We start from the raw sequence: 23,110 nt of genomic DNA on the forward strand, positions 1-23,110 counted from the left end.
GTCCTTCACATTGAGTGCCTCTGCATTTATTTTTTGACAGAATAAGGAAAGTCCATAAGTCAGTCTTGATCGACTTTTTCTGAGTTGCAAAGATGACCATAGATTTCTAAGCAGCCCCTGCAAGGGAATAAAGTAAATTTAGGCCACCAATTCTATGAAATAATGATCTGGAGAGTTACGGGAGGCGGATTTTATTTATGAAGAACATCCTAGTGCTGCAAGATGTGCAGGAATAGCACTGGATAGCACCCAGGTTGGCTGACTAAGCATGTAGAACTGAAATTTGCCTCTAGAATGCAGATCAACTTATCCTTAGCACAGAGTTTGACAAATGAAGAACTACTGCTATGGCAGAGAGAGGAAGGGTGTTGACATGCAGGCCACAGACAAAGGAGTAAACAACACACACTTTCAAATTTGGGTACCCACTTTTAGGTTTCTTATTTAGATGTCTCAAGCCATATTAAATGGCCTAACTTTGAGTAGTGAACACCTGCAGCATGTGTAAGTATCCAGGAATTCTGACTATTGGGCAACTTTTATTTAGATGCAAATACGGATTTAAGAGTCCAAGACTGACCATTCACATTTGAAAATGTTGGCCTTTGAAACCTGTGATTTAGAATAATCTGGCCTACATCTGTAGTGTCCTAAAGCAGAGGTTCTCAGACTTTTGTACTGGTGACCCCTTTCACACAGCAAGCCTCTGAGTATGACACCCCCCCCTTTATACATTAAAACACTTTTTTATATATTTAACACCATTATAAATGCTGGAGCCAAAGCAGGGTTTGGGGTGGAGGCTGACAGCTTGCGACCTGCCCCCCATGTAATAACCTCACAACCCCCTGAGGGGTCTCAACCCCCACTTTGAGAACCCCTGTCCTAAAGGCTTTGCTACCTGATACCCATTCAGAAGGGTGGATAAAACTAACTCCTTTGGCAGCCTTGGGAGAGGGACTAGAGATAAAATGGGCTAGGAGACTGAATTTCTCCCTCTTAAGGCAGGGGCAATTCCCTACTAATTGTTTTGAGGGAAGCATATCATCTCTCTCTGGAGTGAGGGACTATTTTCTGAAACTGTACAAAAGAAAAAAGTGTGGGGAAATGAATGCTACAGTAAAAAGAAAAATTACTAAACACCTCCAGAGCCTGTACAGCCCAAGGAAGGGGTAAGATGCCCTGAAGTGCAAACTTTGATTTGCATCAGACCAATCATCGGTCTCGCTTCTCAATGTATTTTTGTTTGAAATTCTTGGCGTTGTGGAGCATTCCCATATCATGATGAGGCGTCCCCAGGAAAAATTAGCAGTAGTGGTATCTTGGCTAGAAGGGGAATTTTCCCCTTTGCTTGTGGTGATGGAGAATATCCACAGGTGCATTTCCCAAACTTTTCCAAAACTGGGGCCTTCTTCAAGAAAATTGTGCCCCCACTTCAATCCTTTTGTGTTGCTAAAGGTCTATCCATTTTAATTTCTATCCTGCTCTCTGGTAAATACTTATGAGTGCCAATCCCACCCTTTTCTGGCTGACATTAATGGAACTGTGCCTAGTTTGCACGGTAAGTGCTTTCCATCAAAATAGTACTGCTCTGGCCCCCTGCTTGTATAGGAACTAGGAGCCTTAGGCTCCTACTCAACCAACGTCTAAGGCTGCCCTTGAAAACTACTGAAAACAAGAGAAATAAACTGACTTGTAAATAGATAGCGCCTGGTGCAGGCTGGTCCTCAGCTCTTCCAATTCTTGGTTCTTACGTTGCTGAAGTTGGACCTCGTTTTTCAGTTCCCGTAGCCTCTCTTCCATCTCTTCCACCTGTTCCTGTGGACAAAGAAAATGTCTGATGTGTAACTCTGAAACACAGTGCCTGGGAGATGGTTAACCAGCTCTTAGTGTTGTCTACATGGGGAGGAGTGGGAGGAAGACGATTTGTCCTGCTTGCAGCCATCAGTATAGCAGATCTGCCTGTTTACATTATGGGTTTGCACCGTTGCAGCTATACTGGTGGCTAGCCCCACCCATTGATTAATTCCCTGGTATAGATAAGGAACCTAGTTTGCCAAGGGAGGAAGTTCTGCTCTTGGCTGAATGTGCTAATACATGCTCGGTTGGCTCATCTGTACGTATGGGATGTTTCTCAGCTCCTAGTGCCTCAAGAAGCGATAACTGAAGTGTAATACAAACAGGAAAATTGTGTTTCAGAGAGATCTAATCTATATTTTTATCTTCATGTAAAATTGGCAGGAGGTAAAGAGGAAATTAATGGGGAAAGTACACTCTGAGTTCTTGTGTGCTGTGGAAATAGGGGGGAGATCTGAATCCATTTTCAGCAAGCCCTGTCCATTCAGAGCGCTGAATGGGAAGAGAAATCTAAAATGAAAAGTTGATGTAAGACCATAAGCTGATCTGGACATAGATGGCTTGACCTCTTCATACAGTGCCTGCTGCATCTGTTACCTTCCTGCATGATCAGGGGAACTTGCCAAAAGCTTTTCAACAGTAGCGTTCGGAAAGGGTATAGGGATTGAAATCCAAGTCCAGTTTTAGAAGCCACTGACTGCCTTGGCTTGCTTTAACTTAGCTGAAAAGCTGTGGAGTGAAATGGGGATAAATGTGGTGGATCATCTTCACCTAAATGCACTCTGTAGGTAGTTAATTGCTTTCCCTTTCCCTACAAAATGGGGGAGAAATGCTTAACATTGGACATTTCTCTTGTCTTTATAGATAACCTCTGGCAAGGGAGGCAGCCCAACCCTGTAGCGAAGTATGAGAGATTGTTACTGTTAATGCAGGAGGAAGTCAGCCAGGCAGTGCTTTCACTGGGACCTAAAATGTTAGGGAAACAGCTGAACCAGGGCATTCAGAAAGGCTTTTACTTTTAAAGGAGCACCAACTTCATTGACTAGATAGCATAGACTCTATTAATAGCTGTGTTAAGAAAAGCAGAGAGAACAATTACTGAAAACAGTCTGCCATTATGGGCCTTGACTGTACATTCTCCCCTTTGAATTCTGTGGGTTCAGGTTTGGTCTCAAAAAGCATATTCTAGAAATAGAAAAAACTAGGGAAAGTGTTTAAAGACAGGGAAAGAATTTCTATAGGAAGAGAGATTAGAGTTGGACTATTATGTTTTAGAGAGGAGGTGAATGTGATAGAGGTATAGAAAAAGGGTCCGCTAGGGGGCTTCTGTTTATCCTCTGTCATAATACAAGAACAAGATAAAGGAAATGTAGCAGATTTTAAAATGGAAAAGGAAACTTACACAACTCCTTGAACTGTAGAACTCACTGCTAAAAGAGAACGTGGCAAAGATTCAGAGAAGGAGTACTCATTTATCTGAGTAATATCTGCCATTACACCAACTGGGATAAAAAAATGTATAAGAGGTCTAAACCTTCACATTTCAGGGCATAAACCAACCACTAGCTGCACTTGCTTAGAAAGAAATTCCCTCTCCTTTCCATCCTCTGAGCAGGCTATGGCATAAGTAGCCATGATGAAGGTTTAAATCGTTCTTTGAAGCTTCTGATGTTGGCCAGTGGAGGACACAGGATACCAGACTGGATGGACCATTGGTCTAATGCAGTATGGGAATTTGTAGGAAAATCATTTCTCTTTCTAGGGGGGAAAATAGCCCTACTTGAAACAATAGAGGGAGGTCTACAGCTCTTCCCATCAACATCAGTAGTTTGGTAATAACAGTGTATTTGGTTTAGGCATTTGTAATGGTGCCAAACATTTCCACAACTGGTGCTTTGTGTTACTCAAATCAGCTGCTAGTAAAGGCTTACATTTTCAAGATAATATTTGACATCCACTCCCTGGCTTTGCCAATGATGCACCAGAGAGGACAATTCCAATGTGTCTTACACAGCAGTCTGAAGCTCCCCAAGTTAGCAGCCCAGTGTCCTGCCAACAAGGTGACAAGATAAATAACAGGCATAAACCATTTAAGACTTTATAAACTAACCAGCACCTGGAACTAATCCCAGAAGCAGACAGTACTCTGAACACTAGTGTCGTCGCAGAAGCTCGCTCGGTATAAGAGAAGTTGCTGTATTCAGCACAAAGTGAAGCTATTAGGTGCTTCTCGGGTAGCCCCAAGCAGAAATGTGATGTGCTGCAAGTTGGACTCTTTGGATACATCTCTCCTTCTCTCTCTCTCTTTGTTTATGAGGTGCTTATCTCTGTGGTATTTGAACATGCATGTCTCTAAGGCAGAAATAAATCTGCAGAGGTGTGTGTATTACATACCTGTTAAGCTAGTGTGTCTGTATATTGGATATGCAGTGTTGTTGTAGTCCTGTTGGTCCCACTTTATGCCTGTGTATCCAGTATACAGAGACATGTTCTCCTGGGACAAATCTAAATAGAGATAGGGCCAGGTCCTCCGGTGGTGCTAATTGGTGTCGCTTCATTGAAGTCAATGGAGTTTCACTGAATTATACAGAGGATCTGTTTCATTGTGTCTCATAGGTCAGTCAAAGCTTAGAGGCTTTTCAAAAAACAAAAACCTTTTAGCAGGACTTGTATTTGACATCCGATTTAAATGCAAATACATAAGACAACTGCTGCAGGTATAAAAATCAACAACGTTGGCACTACACTGCTTCACAGGCTTTAAACTAACGCCTTGACAATGAACATGCATGTGATAAGCTCATGGTGTTGCGCTTTAGGCCCTTAATTAAGATTTGCTTTGAAAGTAACAAAGCTAAAGTTATTGCTGCTCCACTGTGTTTCACACAGTGTGCGAGGTAGGGACTGGCTTTGTTATTTGGAGCGGTTATCTAGGTGCCTCACGTTTGAAGAGGAGATCAGTAACCGATCTGGTTAACCTAGAAGAATATTTCCTTTGGCTGTCCATGGTGGTGAATCTCTAGCAATATCGCCTAGTGTCCTCTTTATTTCTAACCTCTCTTTTCTGCCTACCTAGCAGCTCCCATTGCTTTGCCTTGCCTCCATCAAGGAGAGGGACATCTGTCGTTTCTGGGCTACTAAATGTATCAGCAAGTAGAAGATGTCTGACTTCCTATTACCCCTGTTATTCCCTGCCATCTTTTCCCTGGGCTCTGAGTGCAGTGTCTTCTATAGCCTAGTTTCCACGGGTTTCAGAGTAAGATTCCCAACTCTTGTGTGTAAGGTACTTGTCTAGCACCAATCACTGTAGTATGCTGTTTCTGAATCCAGGAGCCAGACCACCTACATGGAAGCAGCAGAGACTAGGCCTAGACTAGAACGGTGTTTAAGCTATTTTATAGGCCCGTAAAACGTACCCTGTACTGGAGAACTTCTTCGTCCCGTTTTTGCTTAATGAGCCTGATCTGTTCTTCCAGATTTCTGTTCTGCAGCCGCAGCCTGCTGGCCTCTCCCTGCAGTGGTCTCAGTGTCTCCTTCAGCCCCTGAATCTCTCCCTGTGTTTGTTGCAAAGCCTTAGCACTGGCTTCTCGCCTTTCTAAAAGGCACACGAGCTGCGGCTCATAGTGTTTCTCCAGGCCCTGGCGGCTCTCTGCCACAAAGCTCTCAAACTCCATGGAAAGCCTTCGGCTCTCCTGCAAGTAATGGCTATCCCCCCGGTACTGGGGCATCTCCAGACGCTGCCTGAACTGTTCCTTCTGCTTTTCACAAGTCTCTCTCAGCTGCGATATTTCCTCGGAAAGCTGGCTGACCCTGGTTTCCAGTTCAGCCCGATAGACCGCATACTGGGCCATGTCACGCCGTCTGGTTTCCAGCTGGTACTGGCAAGCCACACACTCTCTGGTCACCTTGAATAGCTTCTGCTTGACTTGTCGGATCTCATTTCTCAGATTGTCCCGCTCCAGCTCCACCTTGGACTGCAGTCTGTAGGCTGCCAGTATCTCCTCATGAGCTTGTCTGATTTCTTGAAGGGCAGGTTCCCGGAGCAGCGTGAGTTCCTGGATGAGGCTGTCCCTCTCCTCCTCCAGCTGCTCCACTGCTTCAATGCATTCCTGGAAATGCTCTCCCAGCTCCTCAATGCTCAGAGTCTGGGGCACTGCAACATCTAAGTCCAAGGGAGCATCTGCGCCATCCACATGCTGCTCCAAGGGTGCGCCTGCGTTGTTCAGCTCCAGAGGGGCATTTGTGACATCCATACGTAGCTCCAAAGGGGCATGTGCACCTTCAGGCTCCAACAGGGCATCTGTAGCATCTCCCTCGAGCTCTAAGCATGTACCTGCATCGTCCATGTGCAGCTCCAAAGGGGGTTCTGAATCTGCCATCAGGTCCCTGGAAATGAGAGATGAAGCGTGAATCAGAACAACATTCACTGAGAGTTTCCACCTTCCCTTTCCCTCGCCGAAGTGTTCAGGAATGGTTCCTCAAGCGGGTTCCCCTGAACCAGGAACATTAATGGTGTGTCAAGCTAGTGCCTGCTTCTGCTGCAGGGCCGCATCTCTGCTGCTCTTAGCTGCCTTTGCACAAGTAAGACACCCTTCCTGTCCTTTACAAGAGACCATGCTCTCAAACGCACAAGCTGCTTCAAGCATGAAGGCTACAGTATTGGTTGGAATTGATGCATTGTGCATGGTCTTACACCAAGTTTGCCCTTAAAAAAATCGAAGAGGTTTAACAAATAAAATAAGAAGTGCCATTGGCTCGGATGGACGGGGAAGAAGAGAGACCCAGTGGTACCCAGCCTCCCAGAACTGTAGAGCCACTTCATCCAGTGGAACTTCAGGGAGTTACAGAATAAACAGCCCAGGACAATACATTGCGAAGTTGCACTACCATGATTGGTCAGGTAGTAAAACTTCACTAATGATGCAAACCGTTATCCCATGGCAGGATGTGACCAGTGAGTGACTCTGCTGAAACCCTGGCACATAGACACTATGGGGACTGTTGCATTGTAAATACCAGGGTAGATGTATCCTTTTGTTTCCTGGCTGCTGGTAGTAAGACTGTTTCTGATCACTCCTTGTTGCCTCATAGGAAATAGACCAAATGGTCCTGATCTATTTACTCATTGTTTCTTCACACTGTCTTGCGCCACAAGCACAGAGGATCCTACTGGAATGTCTGTGGGCATATGTACCCCGAGACCAACACTCGGCTAAACTTTTTTGTTTGCATGAGTGAAGGTGTTTGCTGCTAGAGGTTGGGTGTGGAAACACATCTCTATTTTTCTGCTGTAGTTGGTACGTGAGCTGGTAGCTAGATGCTGTAGGGATGGGTGCATTAAACATGCCTAGATTCATATTATTGCTTGTCAAACTGTATTTCTGTCAGGCTACGTCTACACTAGAAACTTTGAAGTGCTGCTGCGGGAGCGCTCCCACGGCAGCGCTTTGAAGTGTGAGCGTGGTCACACGCGAGCACTGGGCGAGAGCTCTCCCAGCGCTCCTGGTAATCCACCTCCATGAGGGGAATAACTCCGAGCTCTGGGAGCATGGCTCCCAGTGCTCGGAGCCTGTCCACACGAGTGCTTTAAAGCGCTCAAACTTGCTGCGCTCAGGGGGGTGATTTTTCACACACACACCCCCCCCGCGAGCCAGCAAGTTAGCGTGCTATACAATGTAAGTGTAGACAAGCCTTGGTTAGGACGCTGAGGTGCTGCAGTAATACAAAATAATAATAATAGATGTGTCTTCCTGCCTAAGTCTGTATCTCTTTTATTTTTAGGAGAGAATTTACTACTCAGAATGATAGAAAGTCAAATGAAAGGCTTTTACTAGGTGCTGTTGCACCGAGAGCTTGTCTACAAAATGTCAGGCAGACAGCAATTCATACTGCCAAGTTATAGATTTTTTTTTCATTAAAACCTGCCTGGTTTTCTGCCATGCTGACACAGCCTCCGAGGGAGGGAATGTGCTGATCGAGTACATCCAGGCTCTCCAAGATGGCTGAGGATGGAATACAACATTTAACACAGAGTAGAGAAGCTTCAGCTTTCCCAGGTGGGATTCTTAACTCGCCTCCGCAGCTGTGAGCTGATCATTCATCCACTACAATCTATGTAAGTCCCTAATACATGTTATTGTTACAAAATGCTTCAGTCATAACTAATCTAAACACGTGCTTTGGGGTCCTGAGGAGAGAATGATCTATTGCAAAAAGGCGGTTACATTGTCTTTTTTTTTTTAAATACACCCTAGAATAGGTTCAGTGGGGAAGCTGCAACCACACCCAATTTGTAGTAGAGTTAGAGAGAAAGAAAGCATGCTCGCTGCCAGCATGGATCTGAGCTAACGTCTAGTCACCTAGAAATAAATTTGCGTAGGCTGGCACAATAACAGCGCTCCCCTCTGTTCGCTAAAACAGTTCTAAGATGAGAGAGAACAGATTATTTTCACGGATACGCTCCCTCTTTCCAAATAAGGCAGTTTTCTGAAATCATGACACATCCCTAGCCTCAGAAGCAGGGCGAGTGTCTCTTATTTCCTAAGGGAGAAGGGGAAAGATCATGAAAAGGTGAGGACAAAAGCAGAGCCCCTTTTCAGCTGGTACCATCAACGTTTTGGCTAATTGAACCTCTTGGTGCTCATCTGCATGTGTGGGACTAAAATCAGGAAATAACCCCTGCCACACCTGTCCTGCTGTTACAGGATTTAATCCTGAAACTGATCAACTGCCTAAGACCACACACTGCAGTCCCACCCTTCCAGATCTGGGTTTAGAGATTCACACCCACTCACCATGCCACCCCTCTTCTCTCTCTCACACACTTACTTTTTTTTCCAGTTCACACAAGGAATCTCTTACCTGGCACGTAACATCCCTTCCTTATGGTCCCGTGCTGAAGTACAATACATTCTTCAGCACAGACTAGAATGGCTGGTAATCTGACCTGCATGAATCGACTAAGGCAAACTCCTGGCAGATCTTGTAACCTTTTCAAATGAATGAAGCTGCTGCCTGCAGGAGCCCTGCTGCCCTACATTCTGAGCAGAGCTGCTGGACTTTCTGGGTTAATCCCAGCAAGAAGGGTGAAAGTGGCTCTGCTCAGGGAAGACCCCTCCACTTTTGCCCCCTTTACCCCATCTGGTCCCCGACGAGGGAAAAAGCACAGCCCCAAATTTGCAATTGTTAGCTCTCACCTTTCTCTCCAGGAGCCCAGTTCCTCGTGTTCTGGACTGGACGTGGGTGTAGCATGGGAGTGTGTATTTGCTATTAATAAAGTGTTAGAAACCAGAGCCCCCTGGCCTCCAAGCAGCAATCTCCCTTTCTTTGCCTGGGAGCCAGCTGCAATGCCAGCTGCAGGCTGACACTGGATCCCTCCCAGCGTGGTCAGAGAGGAGGAGGAGGGCGGAGAAAGGGAAAACTGGCTCCTTGCTCCAGATCATTTTTAGCAGGCGGCAAGTTACAGCAAATGAGGTTGGGTCCTTCCGGAAGTCGAAGGCAGGTTATGGGCCTGGACTCGGGAGCCTGGATCTAAAACATGCCCATCCTGGGAGGCATTTGCCAGGGAAGGTGGTGGCTGGAGTTACCCTGTTCGAGACTGAGCACAAGCTCTGGGTTGCTGTGCTCCTTTGATTTTGAGAAGGATTTTGAAGGGATGGTTTTCTTTGTGCAGCCTTAAGCCCGCCCCTTCCCTGCCCTTATTGGGCCCTCTTCCCTGACTGGCACAATGCCCTTACCATTCCCGGTCCAGCCATGGGGATACTTGCACAGAGAGGCAGCTGTCTCGTGAGCAGTCCATGGGAAAGCAGACAGAGTGGAATGGGTGGGATCAGTTGGAGGGTGGGGCGTAAGGGTTTGCGATGTTCGTTCTGAGTTCTTGGCCTGTGATTACCTTTAGTTAATTGAAATAGAAAATACTACAGAATTTACAACAAAAAAAAAACCCAGCAAATCACTTAAAAATACTTGAGATTAAATGGACTTTAGGGATGGGGCACTGCTCACTGCTGTGGCTAGGACACCGATCTGCGAGTCAGGCTCCTGGCTTCTACTCCTCCGTCTGCCCCAGACTCACTAGTTGAGCTAGAGCTAATCACTTTGGGTAAAATTTTCAAAAGCACCTAAATGATTTAGGAGCCTAAATTCCACTGACGTTCAGTGAGATGTGGGTCCCTAAATTCCTTGTGACAATGAGGCTATGGCTACACTACAGGCACAGCTACGGCACTGCCGCTCTGCCACTGTGGCACAGTAGTCTAGAAGGAGGGATGGAAGGAGTGTAGTTAATCCAGCCCCTCAAGAGGTGGTAGCTAGGCGGTTTTTACACCGGGGTTTAGGCTGGGTTAACTACATCTCTGAGTGTGAATTTTTCACACCCCTGACCGATGTATCTAGTTGATCTAAGTTTTAAGCCTAGACCAGGTCTTAGACTTAGACTGTAGCCAGGTGTTAGAATTAAAAGTTAGGTTGACCCAGCTACGTCACTCGAGGATGTGAAAAATTTATACCTCTGAGCAACGTAGTTAAGCCGACCTAACACCAGATGCAGACAGCATTACATCGACAGAAGAATTCTTCCATCAACCTAGCTACTGCCTCTCCGGGACGGGGATTAACTACGGCAATGGAGATCTCCTCCTGTTGCTGTGGTGGTGTCTGCATCAAAGTGCTACAGAGGTGCAGCTGAATGTTCCTAGTGAAGACATAGCCTGTGTCTTCACTACAGACTTCTGCCAGCATAGCTCTGTTGGTCAGGAGTCTGAGATTCTTGAGATTCCCTGACTGACTGAGCTGTGCTGGCAAAAGTTTGTAGTGTGCACGCAGCTATACTAGTAAAATGATACTTGTATTGGGTTAGCTTGTTTTGCTCATGGGCGAGTGGATTTACCACACTGGTACAAAGCACAGTAGAGCTGTGTCCACACTAGGTCTTCGCTGGGATAGCTTTGCTGGTATAGTATACTTGTATTCCTATACTGGTAAAGTGCTCCTAGTCTAGACATAATCTTAAGCTCCTAAGTCACTTACTCACTTCTGAAATTTCTATCCTTTACCTTTGTGCGCCTCTGTCCCCATGTGTAAACGGAATTAGAATAATGACCTTGGTAAAGCATTTTGAGATCTGCAGTTGAAAAGTGAATATATAAGTGCCAGGTGCTCTTATTATTAGGAATAATTAAATTCTCTCTCTTTTGCCACTGCACTTCAGTCTTCCCCTCTCAGCTGGCACAAGACAGAGCTCAGTTGAGCTTCACTAATAAACCTGCCCACCCCTGCAGTGCTGCTCTGACAGTAACATTCTCCCTGTCCTTTGGAATGAGATGGGGCTGTGTTGTTTCAAGACTGCACCCTTTCAAATATATTCCCATTTATTAACATTTAATACCGATATACAAATGTGCTCCACTCATGCTTCGTCTCCTCTGAAATGTGGCTATTGTGAGTGTAATGCAGAGAGTGCAGAGGGGAGATGAGCCAAGCTGTGCCCCCCAGGTTCTGCTGCTGCCAACGCCCTTTCCTTTCCAGTGGTGGTAAATCTTAGCCTCAGTCCCTAACCTGGCAGCTGTCTCTCTCCCCCTCCAAGTTCTCAGGGCAGCCTTCGCCTTGTTCACTATACCAGCTGCAGAAAGTTCAGAAATGGAAGAAGATGCCAGCTACCTGCTAACGGTGATTACATAACCCTGTGATGATGATCTTCCCAGCATAAAGGACTGCAGTATAAAACCATCAACAAAGGAGTGGAAAGACATAAAACTATAGATGTATAAAGATTGTCACAAGGTAGAAGTAACCCAGGAAGAAGATCTATCATACAGTCAAGTCTATCAGAGGCCGGAGTTTACCCTTTGCATTTGCAGACCTGACAAGTCTCGGAGTTTCTGCTTTTTTTGGATTAATTTTAAGACCTTTTTAAAGACTCTCCCTCTTGCAACGAAGGGCTTTGTTGTGTTTCAGTGAGATGTTCACAGCCTCACCAATGACTTCTCGACACCTCCTTCACTGAGATTGTCAGGTCTTGACAACCCTGCGTTCCTATTGTACTGATAGGCCCTGTGATCTGCGCGCCTTTACATTCAAAAAATACAAATAATCTGTCAATCCAGCAATAATCTCTGGTGGGAACTAAACTAGACCTTACCTTTGCTGTAGCAGCCCTGTTCGTGCCCGGTCCTCGGCATCCTCCCGGGCAGTTACGAGCTGGCTCTGCTTATCTACCTACGGATTGCCAAGCAACACCCACCACTCTCTTGAAACATTCATAAATGTCAACGTAGTCCCAAACGTCAGCTTCCCCAGTCTTGCTAATCCTCCCTGGGCCAAACACTAGTGCAAGGATCAGGTTACCCATCCCTTGTTTGCCTTCAGGTTTCTAAGTTCCAGTGAAATCAGGGCTAAATCGGGCTTGCCAATATAAGCACTGAAGGAAACACAGCTTTCAGTGACAAATATTTTTGTTAAAAAAGATCCTTTTTTCAGTACAGTCCACACTCCTCCTCCTCTTCTCCTCTCCCTCCCCCCCCAGCTCCCCTATTTGTGGAGTGCCTTTTGACTCAATAGCATAGGAATGCTATTAACTTGAACAAGTTGTGTGTGTGTGAGAGTATAAATATATAACTGTCCAAAGCTGCCAGGGGGACAAAACCTGTGGGTCATGTGCGCTGGGTAGAAAAAGCCTTGTATGGGATGAAATTAAAAAAAGGTGACTTCTGAAGTGCCAGGTTTACACCTCTTTCTGATTTATCCATTAAATATTTCAGGGGAGGGAGGAATGTGAAAAAGTTCAGCTGTGCTTTCCTTCTGGACTGGGTGAGTTTGCAGCTCGTCTCCTGTTGGGGATCTGTTTGTGAGTACAGCTAGGCAACAGTCAGCTAGGGTGTCATCAGGAGAGGAAGGGGCATTACATCTGATAGGCCCAGGGCTGCTAATACAATGCAGCGTGTTACAGCAAGTCCAGAGAAGAGAGCTCGGCAACATCGTGACCCCTCATAGCTGCAGAGAAATGAAATCCCTTTTTGGATTTGGTTAAGCACGACTCCCCACATCTGCTTCTCTTTGGTTAATTCAGGTCTGAAGGTTGGATGGATTCTTGTTTGTATGGGGCAATCTGAAAAAACGTGTGTGTGTGTGTGTGTGTGTGTGTGTGTGTGTGTGTGTGCACTGAAATAGTCTGTACTTTGCTCCTGTAAACAGCACCAGTGAAGGCTTATCAGGAACACTGCTAAAACCATGAAGGAGAAAAGAAAACGTAGGAGCATATTGCAAAAACTAAATGTTCCTGCTTTTTTTAAAAACTTCAGTGTCCCTGATTGTCCCTCTTGTTCTCTTGGGGTTACAGATTTTTCTGCTTTGAACCTGATGACCTACTAAAAATAGCGAAGCACCACAGAGCACAAAAGTAATACTGAGTTCACTCTCTCTCTGTCTGTCCCTCTCCCGCTTTGCTGGGGTTCAAGTTTTTTCCTTTGAATTATGCCTTTTTTCCCCCCTCTCCCTCTTCAAAAATTTCACATCTTCTCCAAATCCAATATCTGGGTAGTGGGTTTAATAAATGTTAGAATAGAGGAACATGGTTCTAGGCTCCTGGGTTCTGGACCCAGCTTTGCTACTGACTCACTGAAAGATCTTGAGTAAAGCATTTAACTGTCTATATCTCAGTTTTTACCCATCTTTGTAATGGGGATAATACTTACCCCACAGAAGTGTTAAGAGGTTTAATCAGTGTCTCCTCTTTTCTCCCTGGTGGGACCATTTATCTCACATGGTAAATACTATCCATATAAAGACATTCTGCCTAAGTTCTTTTCCATTGTCCTCCTTTCTTAGCTTAAGTTCATGTCCTCTGTCTGCTTCTTGTCTCTGACACTAACTTGAACAATTTTGCAGCACATAGCCTGTCTAGTCCCCACAGAATTTCATACTCCTCAGTGAGTTCTCCTCTAATGGCCTATCCTGCTCTCATTGGAGTTTCCCCATTGATTTAAATGGGAGCAGGATGGCTTTCTTTCACAAAGAATGCAGAGCTTTAAAGATCCCCTGTCAGCCATTGCCCTTCTCTCTGAATTGTCTCAATTTCTATTCTCTGCTTTCCCCAGTGTATCCAGAGGGGCAGAGAGTTTTACATGAGAGGCCTGGGTAATCCCTCAGGCAGGGATAGGATCATTTCCCCATCCCTGTATGTAACCTAGCATTTCTTTCATTCTTTTACTGCATTAGCAGCCTGTGTCAAAGGTTTTAAGATTGCATGTGCCGCCACTCCTGATTCTTCTGCTCCTCAGTGTTTTCTAGCATATCATCTTGAGGATCGGTTTATTCCCTTTCTTCCATTGCATGTCCCCAACACCATTGCCTTGTTTGTTTCTATATTGAATAAGATCATCCGTAGTGTCCAGATCATTCTGAATTTTACTGAACTCTTCCTTTCTACTGAAAGCTCCCTTCCTCCCTCCCAGCCTTAACATCAGCAAATTCCGCCAGCCAACTGCACTTTCCTTCTTCCAGGTCGTTAAAAAAAATTGATCCTTATTTACTGATCTCTGTGGCTCTGCACTACCTAGCTGCCTACATTCCCAACTGCTTCCATGTGCTTGAGCTGTATGTGTTTGATAGCTAAACCTGTTCCTAATGATCTCAAGCAGAGATGCTCATTAACTAACTGTATGAATTAGTCTTTTGCAAGGTGCTGTCTCCAGAAATGGCCTAAACATTCCGGGAAAAGATGTCCACGGCTTCTTCCTCTCAACTCTTCCACCTTCCTTTTCAGACCTCACTCTCGGATCTCACTTTCTGAATTGATGTGGCCTGTTCTTATCCTATTAGTCCTTCCCTTGTCATGCCATTTGCTGAACTCAAATTCACTTTTCACTTTTGTGCATTTTCCTTCCACTTCCTTAATTCCATTCTGCCACCCTGTCCAATCCTCCTCTAGATCTCACAAAGAGACTCTTTAAAAGCTCTTGACGCTTTTATTGCTAGCTGGGACCCACCATCCTTTGGACGTAGCAATTCTGTCTGTGAAAACTTTCCGATTCTCCTCTGTGTCTTTCCTTCCATTGCTTCCTCTCGCTATCTTCAGCACATCCTGCATTCCTCACTATTATTATTTATTGCATTCTGGCTGAAACCACCATGTGCTAGGTGCTGTTCACTTGCACAGGAATATCCAGGGCATGATTCTCAGCTACAGCATTCCTAAACTGGGGACAGTGTAACTGACACTCAAATCCATACTCCCTGCCCCACACAGAATCATAGAATCTCAAGGTTGGACGGGACCTCAGGAGGTATCTAGTCCAACCCCCTGCTCAAAGCAGGACCAATCCCCAACGAAATCATCCCAGCCAGGGCTTTGTCAAGCCTGATCTTAAAAACCACTAAGGAAGGAGATTCCACCACCTCCCTAGGGAACCCATCCCAGTGCTTCACCATCCTCCTCGTGAAAAAGTTTTTCCTAAGATCCAACCTAAACCTCCCGCACTGCAACTTGAGACACAGCTCACAGTCTCTGCTGCAGTTTGCTCATGTTTGTGTTCCCCAGACTTTAGACCGCCTAACTTCATTGCTTAGGCCTGCAGCATTGCCATCTCTGGGGCATCCTGGCAGAATTTTGTCCGGGGCAGGAGCCAGTTACCTGGTGATGCAACCCTCCTAGCACATTGGAGCCCTCTTTTTGGCTGTAACCCCACTTGCCTAGCTCGCGGAGGAAGAACAACCAATAAAAGCTGCTGTGGGCAGTGCACTCTTTCTCACCCTGGCTTGGAAAGGCTGCAGTGGGGTCCCCTCCCCACTTCCAGGCTGGGGGGGGCCAGCTCTAGGGGGTCTTCACCTTCCTCTGCCCCTGGCCCTGTGCTACAGCTCTTCGTTCCTTCTTCCCCTCCAGAGAGAAGTGCTGAGCACAGGGGCAAAGGGAGGTGAGGAGCCCCTAGACTTACCCCACCCCACTGCAACCCCCCTAGGCCAGAGGGTGGGGTGAGGAATCCAGGAGGAGCAGAGATGAATCTGGGGGGTGGAGGGGCTGATCTGCTGGGTGGGGCCTGGGGGACAGGATTGATTGCTGGGCAGGGGACAGACAGACATGGGGGAGAGAGTTCTTGTAGCAGTGGCCAAATTATCTTAATACATTTGGAAGTGTTGGCAACACTGATTGTCACACATAGACACCAGGTGCAGGGAGGGTGGGGGGAGTCCAAAATCAAAAGACTGAAAAGAAACAGTATATATATATTTTTAAATTGAGTTTTTTGAGGTGTGACTCATGATTTTTGATCTCTTGAGGTTGGCAACACTGGGCCTGTGGATTGTCACTGACTCCTCATCCACATTGCTAGTAGTTCCTGGGCTGGGCTGGGCTGGAAACGAGCACTTAGGATTTTTAATCTGATTCTGTGGGGAAAATGTGAATCTTTGCTCCAGCCCTGCGTATATTTCCACGGAAGGCAGCACTCCGTGGGAAGGATTGCTAAAAGGCTCTTTTGCATGATATCCAGGCTCCTGCATCTTTCTCCATGGGGATTTCCCCTTCTATGTCCCTGAACAAAAAGACCCTCCACAGGTAGATCTTTCTGCCTTGGCAATGCTTGATGTAGTGTGTCATGGCGATGCAGGGGGACAGGAGTGAATTGATTTACTGTACTGGGATGTTCTGCAGCAGTTTTTCATCCCTTTGGCCGCCAGAGGCCGCCCTGAATGCGAGTTACATTTGTGATTTGCCTGGACAGGAGGCAGGATTAAATATTACTCAGACTTCCAAGGGGGAGGGGCAGTGCTGGGCCTTGAGCCGTCTTATTTTCCAGTTAAAAATTACATAGGTTTGAGCTAATCACTGATAAATTAACTTCAGTTTCCCCTGCAGCTCTGCTCCCGCTGAGTGACACGCACTGTACTGCTCCCACCTGTTCCAGACCACTGGGCTCAACACAGCCATAAATCCCTAAGTGCTACCAGACATCGTCCGGACTCCCTTTCAGTCCTGACGGTGTTACATTCCAAGTGCCTAGCAGTTGTGGCAGGGATTTTCCAAACCAATGGGCCTTATCCCGCCCTCTGGCCATCTACAGGAGTCACTAGGAGTAAGGAACCGTAGAACTAGATTCCCTACTTCCCACCCCTCGGACAAACAGGCACTGCTAGGTACTAAGTGGGATTCTTGGGGGGTGCAGCGTGGCGTAATGCATATTCTAGAATCAGGACTACTGGGTTCTAGCTATGGGTTTCTACAGCATTCATCGCCATAGTATCCATCCAGCTTGGCCACTGAACTGCTGTGTGACCTTGGGTGAGTTACTTCTGCTCTCTGTGCCTCGGTTTTCCCGTATATAACACAGAGATGGTTGAACTGCAAGTGCTTTGGTATCCTTGGATGCAAGGTGCTGTCGATGTGCAATGCGGCATTATTACTAGGAGAGAATGCCCCATCTGCTGAATTACCTACAGCAGCCATGGCTTGGCTCAGACAGCTACTCTCCTCCCACCCGCTTTCTTCTTCACTGACTCCTGCAGTGACACAACTGCTTTGTTGCATCTCCTCAGTCCTGCGGGGGGGGGGGGGGGGGGGGGGGGGGGTGAGGAGGGGGGGAATCTGGCTGAGATTTGATCAGAGCAGATGTCTGTAAACAACCAAATTACAACAAGCAGTTGGGCTGCAGAAGCACGTGCCTGAGGTATCCAAATGCTGTGCCGTGGGGCTGTCTGGAGAGCTCTGATCGGGAGTCTGGAAGGGCTGGCATTATCACCCTGCTTTGGTGATTTTTTGTCACCCCTCCACCTTCTGCTTTCTGTTGGTTCCTGCCCACAGAGTTAGTGTAACTGGAGGGTTAGCCACAGAAAACCAACAGTTCCAGCTTAGGCATTGACACCCACATCCTAGCTGGAAGGGGAGAGAGGATGGGAGCAGGGTGGCAGATGTGACGATCACGATCCAGGTTTCAGAGGGGTATTCGGGTTAGTCTGTATCAGCAGAAACAACAAGGAGTCCTTGTGGCACCTTAGAGACTAACACATTTATTTGGGCATCAGCTTTCCTGGGCTAGAACCCACTTCATCAGATGCATGCAGTGGAAAATACAGGAGCAGGTATAAATATATGAAAGGATGGGGGCTGCTTTACCAAGTGTGAGGTCAGTCTAATGAGATAAATCACTTGACAGCAGGATACCAAGGGAGGAAAAATAACTTTTGAAGTGATAAGAGAGTGGCCCATTACAGACAGTTGACAAGAAGGTGTGAGTAACAGTAGGGAGAAATTAGTATTGGGGAAATTAGGTTTAGGTTTTGTAATGACCCAACCACTGCCAGTCTTTATTCAGGCCTAATCTGATGGTATCCAGTTTGCAAATTAATTCCAGTTGTGCAGCTTCAGGATGGAGTCTGTTTTTGAAGTTTTGTTGTTGAAGAATTGTCACTTTTAGGTCTGTTATTGAGTGACCAGAAAGATTGAAGTGTTCTCCTACTGGTTTTTTAATGTTATGATTCCTGACGTCAGACACCCCAAGGGGAGAAGAGGGGATCTGATTGTAATGAGTTATGTATACAGACGGTGGTTATGAACTTGGGGTAGATGGATTGGGGGAGACTCTGGAGTGGAAAGGCTGTTAGGATCACCCTGTCAGGAGTGATGAGGCTGGTGGAAGCCAGGGTGGGCCTGTTGGCTTGCTACTGGTGTCAGGGCTCTGAGTCATAGCATCATAGCATTAAGGCACCCAAAGTTACAAGGCAGGCAGTTGCAGAACCCCTTACTGGTCTGGGTGATCCCCAAAATGTTACATGGGGCAAAGAGGCATTTTTATAGGTTCACGGGCAAAGCAGGGTTTCTGAGGACAGAGTACATTGAAAGCTGTCACATCTCATCAATTCCCTGAGTAAAAAAGCTTGTGAGTATGTTGTATTCAAGGCTTTATACTCCAGTAATAGCCTCTCTCAGCTGGAGAGAGAAAGGATGGCTCAGTGGTTAGGGTACTAGCCTGAGACTCAGAAAACCCTCATGACCTTGGGCAAGTCATTTAGGGCCAGATCTTCAAAGGTATTTAGGTATTTAGGTCCCAAGTTAGTCACCTAAATACCTTCAAGGATCTGTGCCCTAGGCTGGTCTGCATTACAAAGTTTGCAAACAATGTCATGCCCTCTGTGACGTAATTAAGATGACCTAATCCCTGGTACAGACACCACTAGGTTGAGAGAAGAAGTCTTCCTCAACCTAGATACCTTCTCTCAAGGCGGATTTATTACAGCGATGGAGGAACCCCTATACTACAGCGCTAAAACTGCACCACTGTAGCATTTCTAGTGTAGTCTTTTTGGGTCTCCCTTTCCCATCTGTACAATGGCGTTAACAGCACTGCCCTACCTCACAGGAGTGTGGGGAGGATAAATACATCAAAGAGTGTGAGGTGCTCAGATACTATGGTGACAGATGCCAGAAAAGTACTTTAGCTAGTTAGAGGCACGACAGGGAGGGGCCAGAGCACTGGCTCTAAGGTATGTCTACACTTGTAAATTATGCCAGAATAATTTTGTCAGTTGGCGGGTGATTTTTACCTATATAGTTATACCAGTAAAATCCCTAGTGTAGACACAATTTTATACTGGTATAAAAGTTATGCTGGTATAATTTATTCTGCCTCCGGAATTGGAATAAGCTAGATTGGTATAACTGCATCCACACTAGGTGGGGTTTGCCACTTTACCTCTGCCAGTGTAGTTAAAGCAGTCTATCTTTTACTGCAGATAGAGCGTAAGGGATGTCACCGCGCTTCCGATCCTATTCTTCTACATCAAAAGTTCTGGCTGTAGGGGGTTCCCAGCTCCCCCAGTAGGAGTCACTCTGCAAAATGGTGTCGCTTCTCGCAGCAAGAAGCTGCAAGAGCAAAGGTGCCCCCAGCTAATCCCACCCCAGCCTTCTGTGGCAGCTGTCACTATATAGATCTATGCAGGAATGCAGGCTGGGGGGGGCTCTAGCTACCTCAGACTCCGCTTCTCCCTGCCGGAGTTAATGTAGGGAGTACTGTCAAAGGTGCTGGCTGTGGGGAGAACACATTCCCAGCCTCTGCTCTATCCCTTTGATTAGGATTGATCTGTCTCCACTGAAATGTCATCCTAAACCCAGATGAAGTAGTAATGGAGAGAGAAGGCTTGAACATAATCTGTGAGAAAGCAAGGAACGGGTTAAGCTGGGGAAAGATTTATACGATAGGCAAAGCAAATATCCCAGAGAGGATGGGCTGTGGCTGTTGGCAGGGCCTGGCCAGGTCCAAAGGGGAAAAGCTTTCTGAGAGCAGATCAGGATCAAGACACTCTCCTCTTTGAAGACAGCTGGGGTGCGGCTCTGGAGAGGAAGGAGAAACTTACAATTTCACCAGCTTCCAAACATTTCTTTCAGCCTTATTATTATTTATTATTTTATGTATTATGGTCGCTTCTGGAGCCTTAGTCGTGGGCTAGGACCCCACTGTGCTGTACAAACACAGAACAAAGAGACAGTCCCTGTTGCTGCTTGTGGACACTGCAGGAATGCAGCTTCCACTGCTCTGGGATATTTGCTTTTCATATCTTCCTGCCTGGCACTGCCAGGGCACTACTGCCAGGAAGCTTGCAGCCCAGATGTCCTGCCTGGCACTGCTGGGCGGAAGCTGGTGTGTTGGCTGGAACTGTTAGAAAGCAGGCAGTGCTGGAGCATAACCAGCCAGTTCAAATAAGCAGCTAGAGGCAGCGGTCTCCTCTGCACAGCAGGTTCCCTTTAACAGCAGCATGAATCTTTAGGCTCTGCTACTCTTGAATAACAGACAAGCATCCCAAGCTCTGCCCTCCTGACTCCTTGGCCTGGCATGTCACATCAGCCTCCCTACACAGACGGCTCTTGCATTTTCAGTTCATTTCAGGCTCCATCCAGGGCACGTCACGCTCAGAGTTAAGAAACACCTGGCCAAGTGTTGCCACGTGGGCAGGCTGAACATTCCCTGTTCCTTTTGGGGTGGGGGTGGCAGCTGGAATTCTACCTTCCCTGCACTTGCTTTCAAACCTGTCCTAAAATCCCTCCAGAAGAAGGCAGCCTGGTAGGCATGAAGGTTTCCGGCAGCTGGATGAGCGAGCGGTTGGAGGAGGAAGTGCGTGAAGTGATAGCTATTCGTTTGGAATCTTTCAAGGCCAGAGAGAGCGCATGCTGGCACCGACCTGGTGGGAAACCGGGAGCAGTCCGGGGAGGAGTCTGGCAGAGCTCAGCCACCTGGCAGAGAGGCAGCAGCTGGATACAGAGGCATCAAACCGTCAACCTAGGTTGGCTAGTTTATTCTGGAACAGGGAGCCATAATTCTCTTGCCACAGACTGACACTGTCCCTGCAGGGCTCTTGTAACCGGGGAAGTCACTGTAGCACTAAACTGGCAATGACTGTATACGGGTCCCCATGCTCCATTTGGTTATTGCAGGGAGTCTCAGACTCTCTGGTCTGTGGGGTAAACTTGGGCAAGTCAGTTTCCTTCCCTGTGCCTCAGTTTCCTCATCTGTAAAAGGGGGTAATTATGCTGACTTCCTTTTTCAAGCATGTTGGGATCGATGTATAACTGGGTTAAGTAAAGAACTAGATAAGCTCATGGAGGACACCATCAATGGCTATTAGCCAAGATGGTCAGGGAAGTAACGCCATGTTCTGACTGCCGCGTAACATGTGACTGCCAGAAGCCGGGCCTGGATGACAGGGGATGGATCACTGGATAAATTGCCCTATTCTGTTCATTCCCTCTGAAGCATCTGGCACCAGCCACTGTCAGAGACAGGATACTGGCCTAGATGAACCATTGGTCTGACCCAGTATGGCTGTTCTTATTTATTAATTAATGGAGGTATCCCATCTCCTAGAACTGGAAGGGACCTTGAAAGGTCATCAAGTCCAGCCCCCTGCCTTCACTAGGCAGGACCAAGTACTGATTTTACCCCAGATCCCTAAGTGGCCCCCTCAAGGATTGAACTCCCAACCCTGGGTTTAGCAGGCCAATGCTCAAACGACTGAGCTATCCCTTTGTAATAGATGGGAACTGCTTTATAAGAGATTCATTCTCAATCATCTGGACCCTTCCTATTTGCCAGTGCTTGGCTTTCCTTCCTGTCATGATCACCAGCCCCCCACCTCTCTTCCCTATTTGTGATCATGCAAGTCCTGCCCCCCTCCGTTCAGCATCTCACATCCTCCCTTGCCATTCGTTATTGCCTGCTCCTACCTCTGCTCCCATTTGCCATCAGCTGGCCTTCACCTCCCTTCCCATTCAATCCCATCATAACCGCCTCATTCTGTCCCCCTACTAGTGCTTTATGGCTCTGACCTGTGAGAAAGGAGATGGGGGTGCAGGCCCGGGCCTTTAGAGAGGGAATGAGGCAGTCTGCTCCTCCTTCTACAGGGAAGCTCTCCTTTAACCAGGCCTTCTTCTTCCCCAGTGAGCTCTTGTTGTTTGAATAGTGCTCTGCAGGATTTCCCATTGGGCTGGACACTGTCTGTAACGCAACATGCCGGATGGGTTTAGAACTGCTACACTAAAGACCTCTTCCAGCAGGTGGAGCTGTCAGAGGATGGTATTTGAATACTGGTGGGAGGTGCTCACCACTACACCGATCTCATCACTTTCCAGAAGGAGGCACTGTAGGGGGATGGTGTAGGAGCTCGAGCTATTGGAGAGCGGGCAGTGGCTCCCGTCCTAGCAGCAGGATCCCTCTAGGAAATGGTGCAGGCAGAGTGTGGTGGGCTCCACAGACTATGGCCGTTGGTGGGAGTGGGAAGCATCCAACAAAGACCAAGAAAAGAGACGTGGGGGGGGGGGGGAAGAGAGTGTCCTCTCCTTCTACTGCGCAGAAAAGAAAACGGATGAGGTGCTTCCGAGGGCTCTTCAATGAAGTGTCCATTTGGGGCAGACGCTGCAGCGCTGACACAGCGGAGTGTGAGCCCTTTGCTTGCAAATACTTTCTGTCTTTAGCAACCGGGACATGTCCTCAGACAGTACTTGAAAACACAGGCCTTTCCCCTGACCCTGGGACATCCCAGCACCTCGGCAGGGTGGTTTTAATTTTAAAGGGCTCCTGCATAGCAGTGCTTATGGGATGAGGGGAAGCTGGGGAAGCAGAGTGGAGTCCTTTGCTTGCAGGAAACTCATTTCTGCTCCTGGCTTGTCCATGACTGTCAGCCAGGCAGCTGGTACTACAGGAAGGCTTGTCGCAACCTGAGAACAGGGATGTCAGGGGTCTGATCCAGCCTCTCTCCAGTGCTCTGCATAGTCTGT

The 23,110-nt window shown here is 47.0% G+C and overlaps 1 protein-coding gene and 1 long non-coding RNA gene across 4 annotated transcripts in view; one reads left to right on the forward strand and one right to left on the reverse strand.

Annotated features, from left to right (window-relative positions):
* Positions 1-12,241, reverse strand: SYNC (syncoilin, intermediate filament protein). 3 transcript variants are annotated; one of them, XM_034754017.1, is made up of 5 exons: positions 11,996-12,241; positions 9,594-9,748; positions 5,274-6,243; positions 1,694-1,818; positions 1-117 (listed from the first exon to the last, which is right to left on the reverse strand). In XM_034754017.1, exons 2-5 carry the CDS (start codon positions 9,653-9,655, stop codon positions 60-62), a joined length of 1,215 nt encoding a protein of 404 aa, XP_034609908.1. In that variant the 5' UTR covers positions 9,656-9,748; positions 11,996-12,241; the 3' UTR covers positions 1-59. The 3 variants fall into 3 exon arrangements, with proteins under 3 accessions (XP_034609908.1, XP_034609910.1, XP_034609909.1); XM_034754019.1 differs by lacking the exon at positions 9,594-9,748; XM_034754018.1 differs by lacking the exons at positions 9,594-9,748; positions 11,996-12,241 and adding an exon at positions 9,054-9,261.
* Positions 7,688-23,110, forward strand: part of LOC117868224 — a 25,828-nt gene continuing 10,405 nt past the window's right edge. The window contains exon 1 of the long non-coding RNA XR_004643584.1: positions 7,688-7,972. This is a non-coding gene — a long non-coding RNA (uncharacterized LOC117868224). The remainder of the gene's footprint in view (positions 7,973-23,110) is intronic.

The sequence above is a fragment of the Trachemys scripta genome, chromosome 20, assembly GCF_013100865.1.
Source record: "Trachemys scripta elegans isolate TJP31775 chromosome 20, CAS_Tse_1.0, whole genome shotgun sequence".
NCBI lineage: Eukaryota > Metazoa > Chordata > Testudines > Emydidae > Trachemys > Trachemys scripta.

What these genes read in the sequence shown, in the direction of transcription:
- SYNC (XM_034754017.1), bottom strand. Translation starts at nt 9,655, where the DNA reads ATGGACTGCTCACGAGACAGCTGCCTCTCTGTGCAAGTATCCCCATGG. An exon ending in AAGAAGTTCTCCAGTACAGG is followed by an intron (nt 1,819 to 5,273) that starts GTACGTTTTACG and finishes CTTTGTCCACAG; the next exon opens with GAACAGGTGGAAGAGATGGA. An exon ending in CAGGCGCTATCTATTTACAA is followed by an intron (nt 118 to 1,693) that starts GTCAGTTTATTT and finishes ATTCCCTTGCAG; the next exon opens with GGGCTGCTTAGAAATCTATG.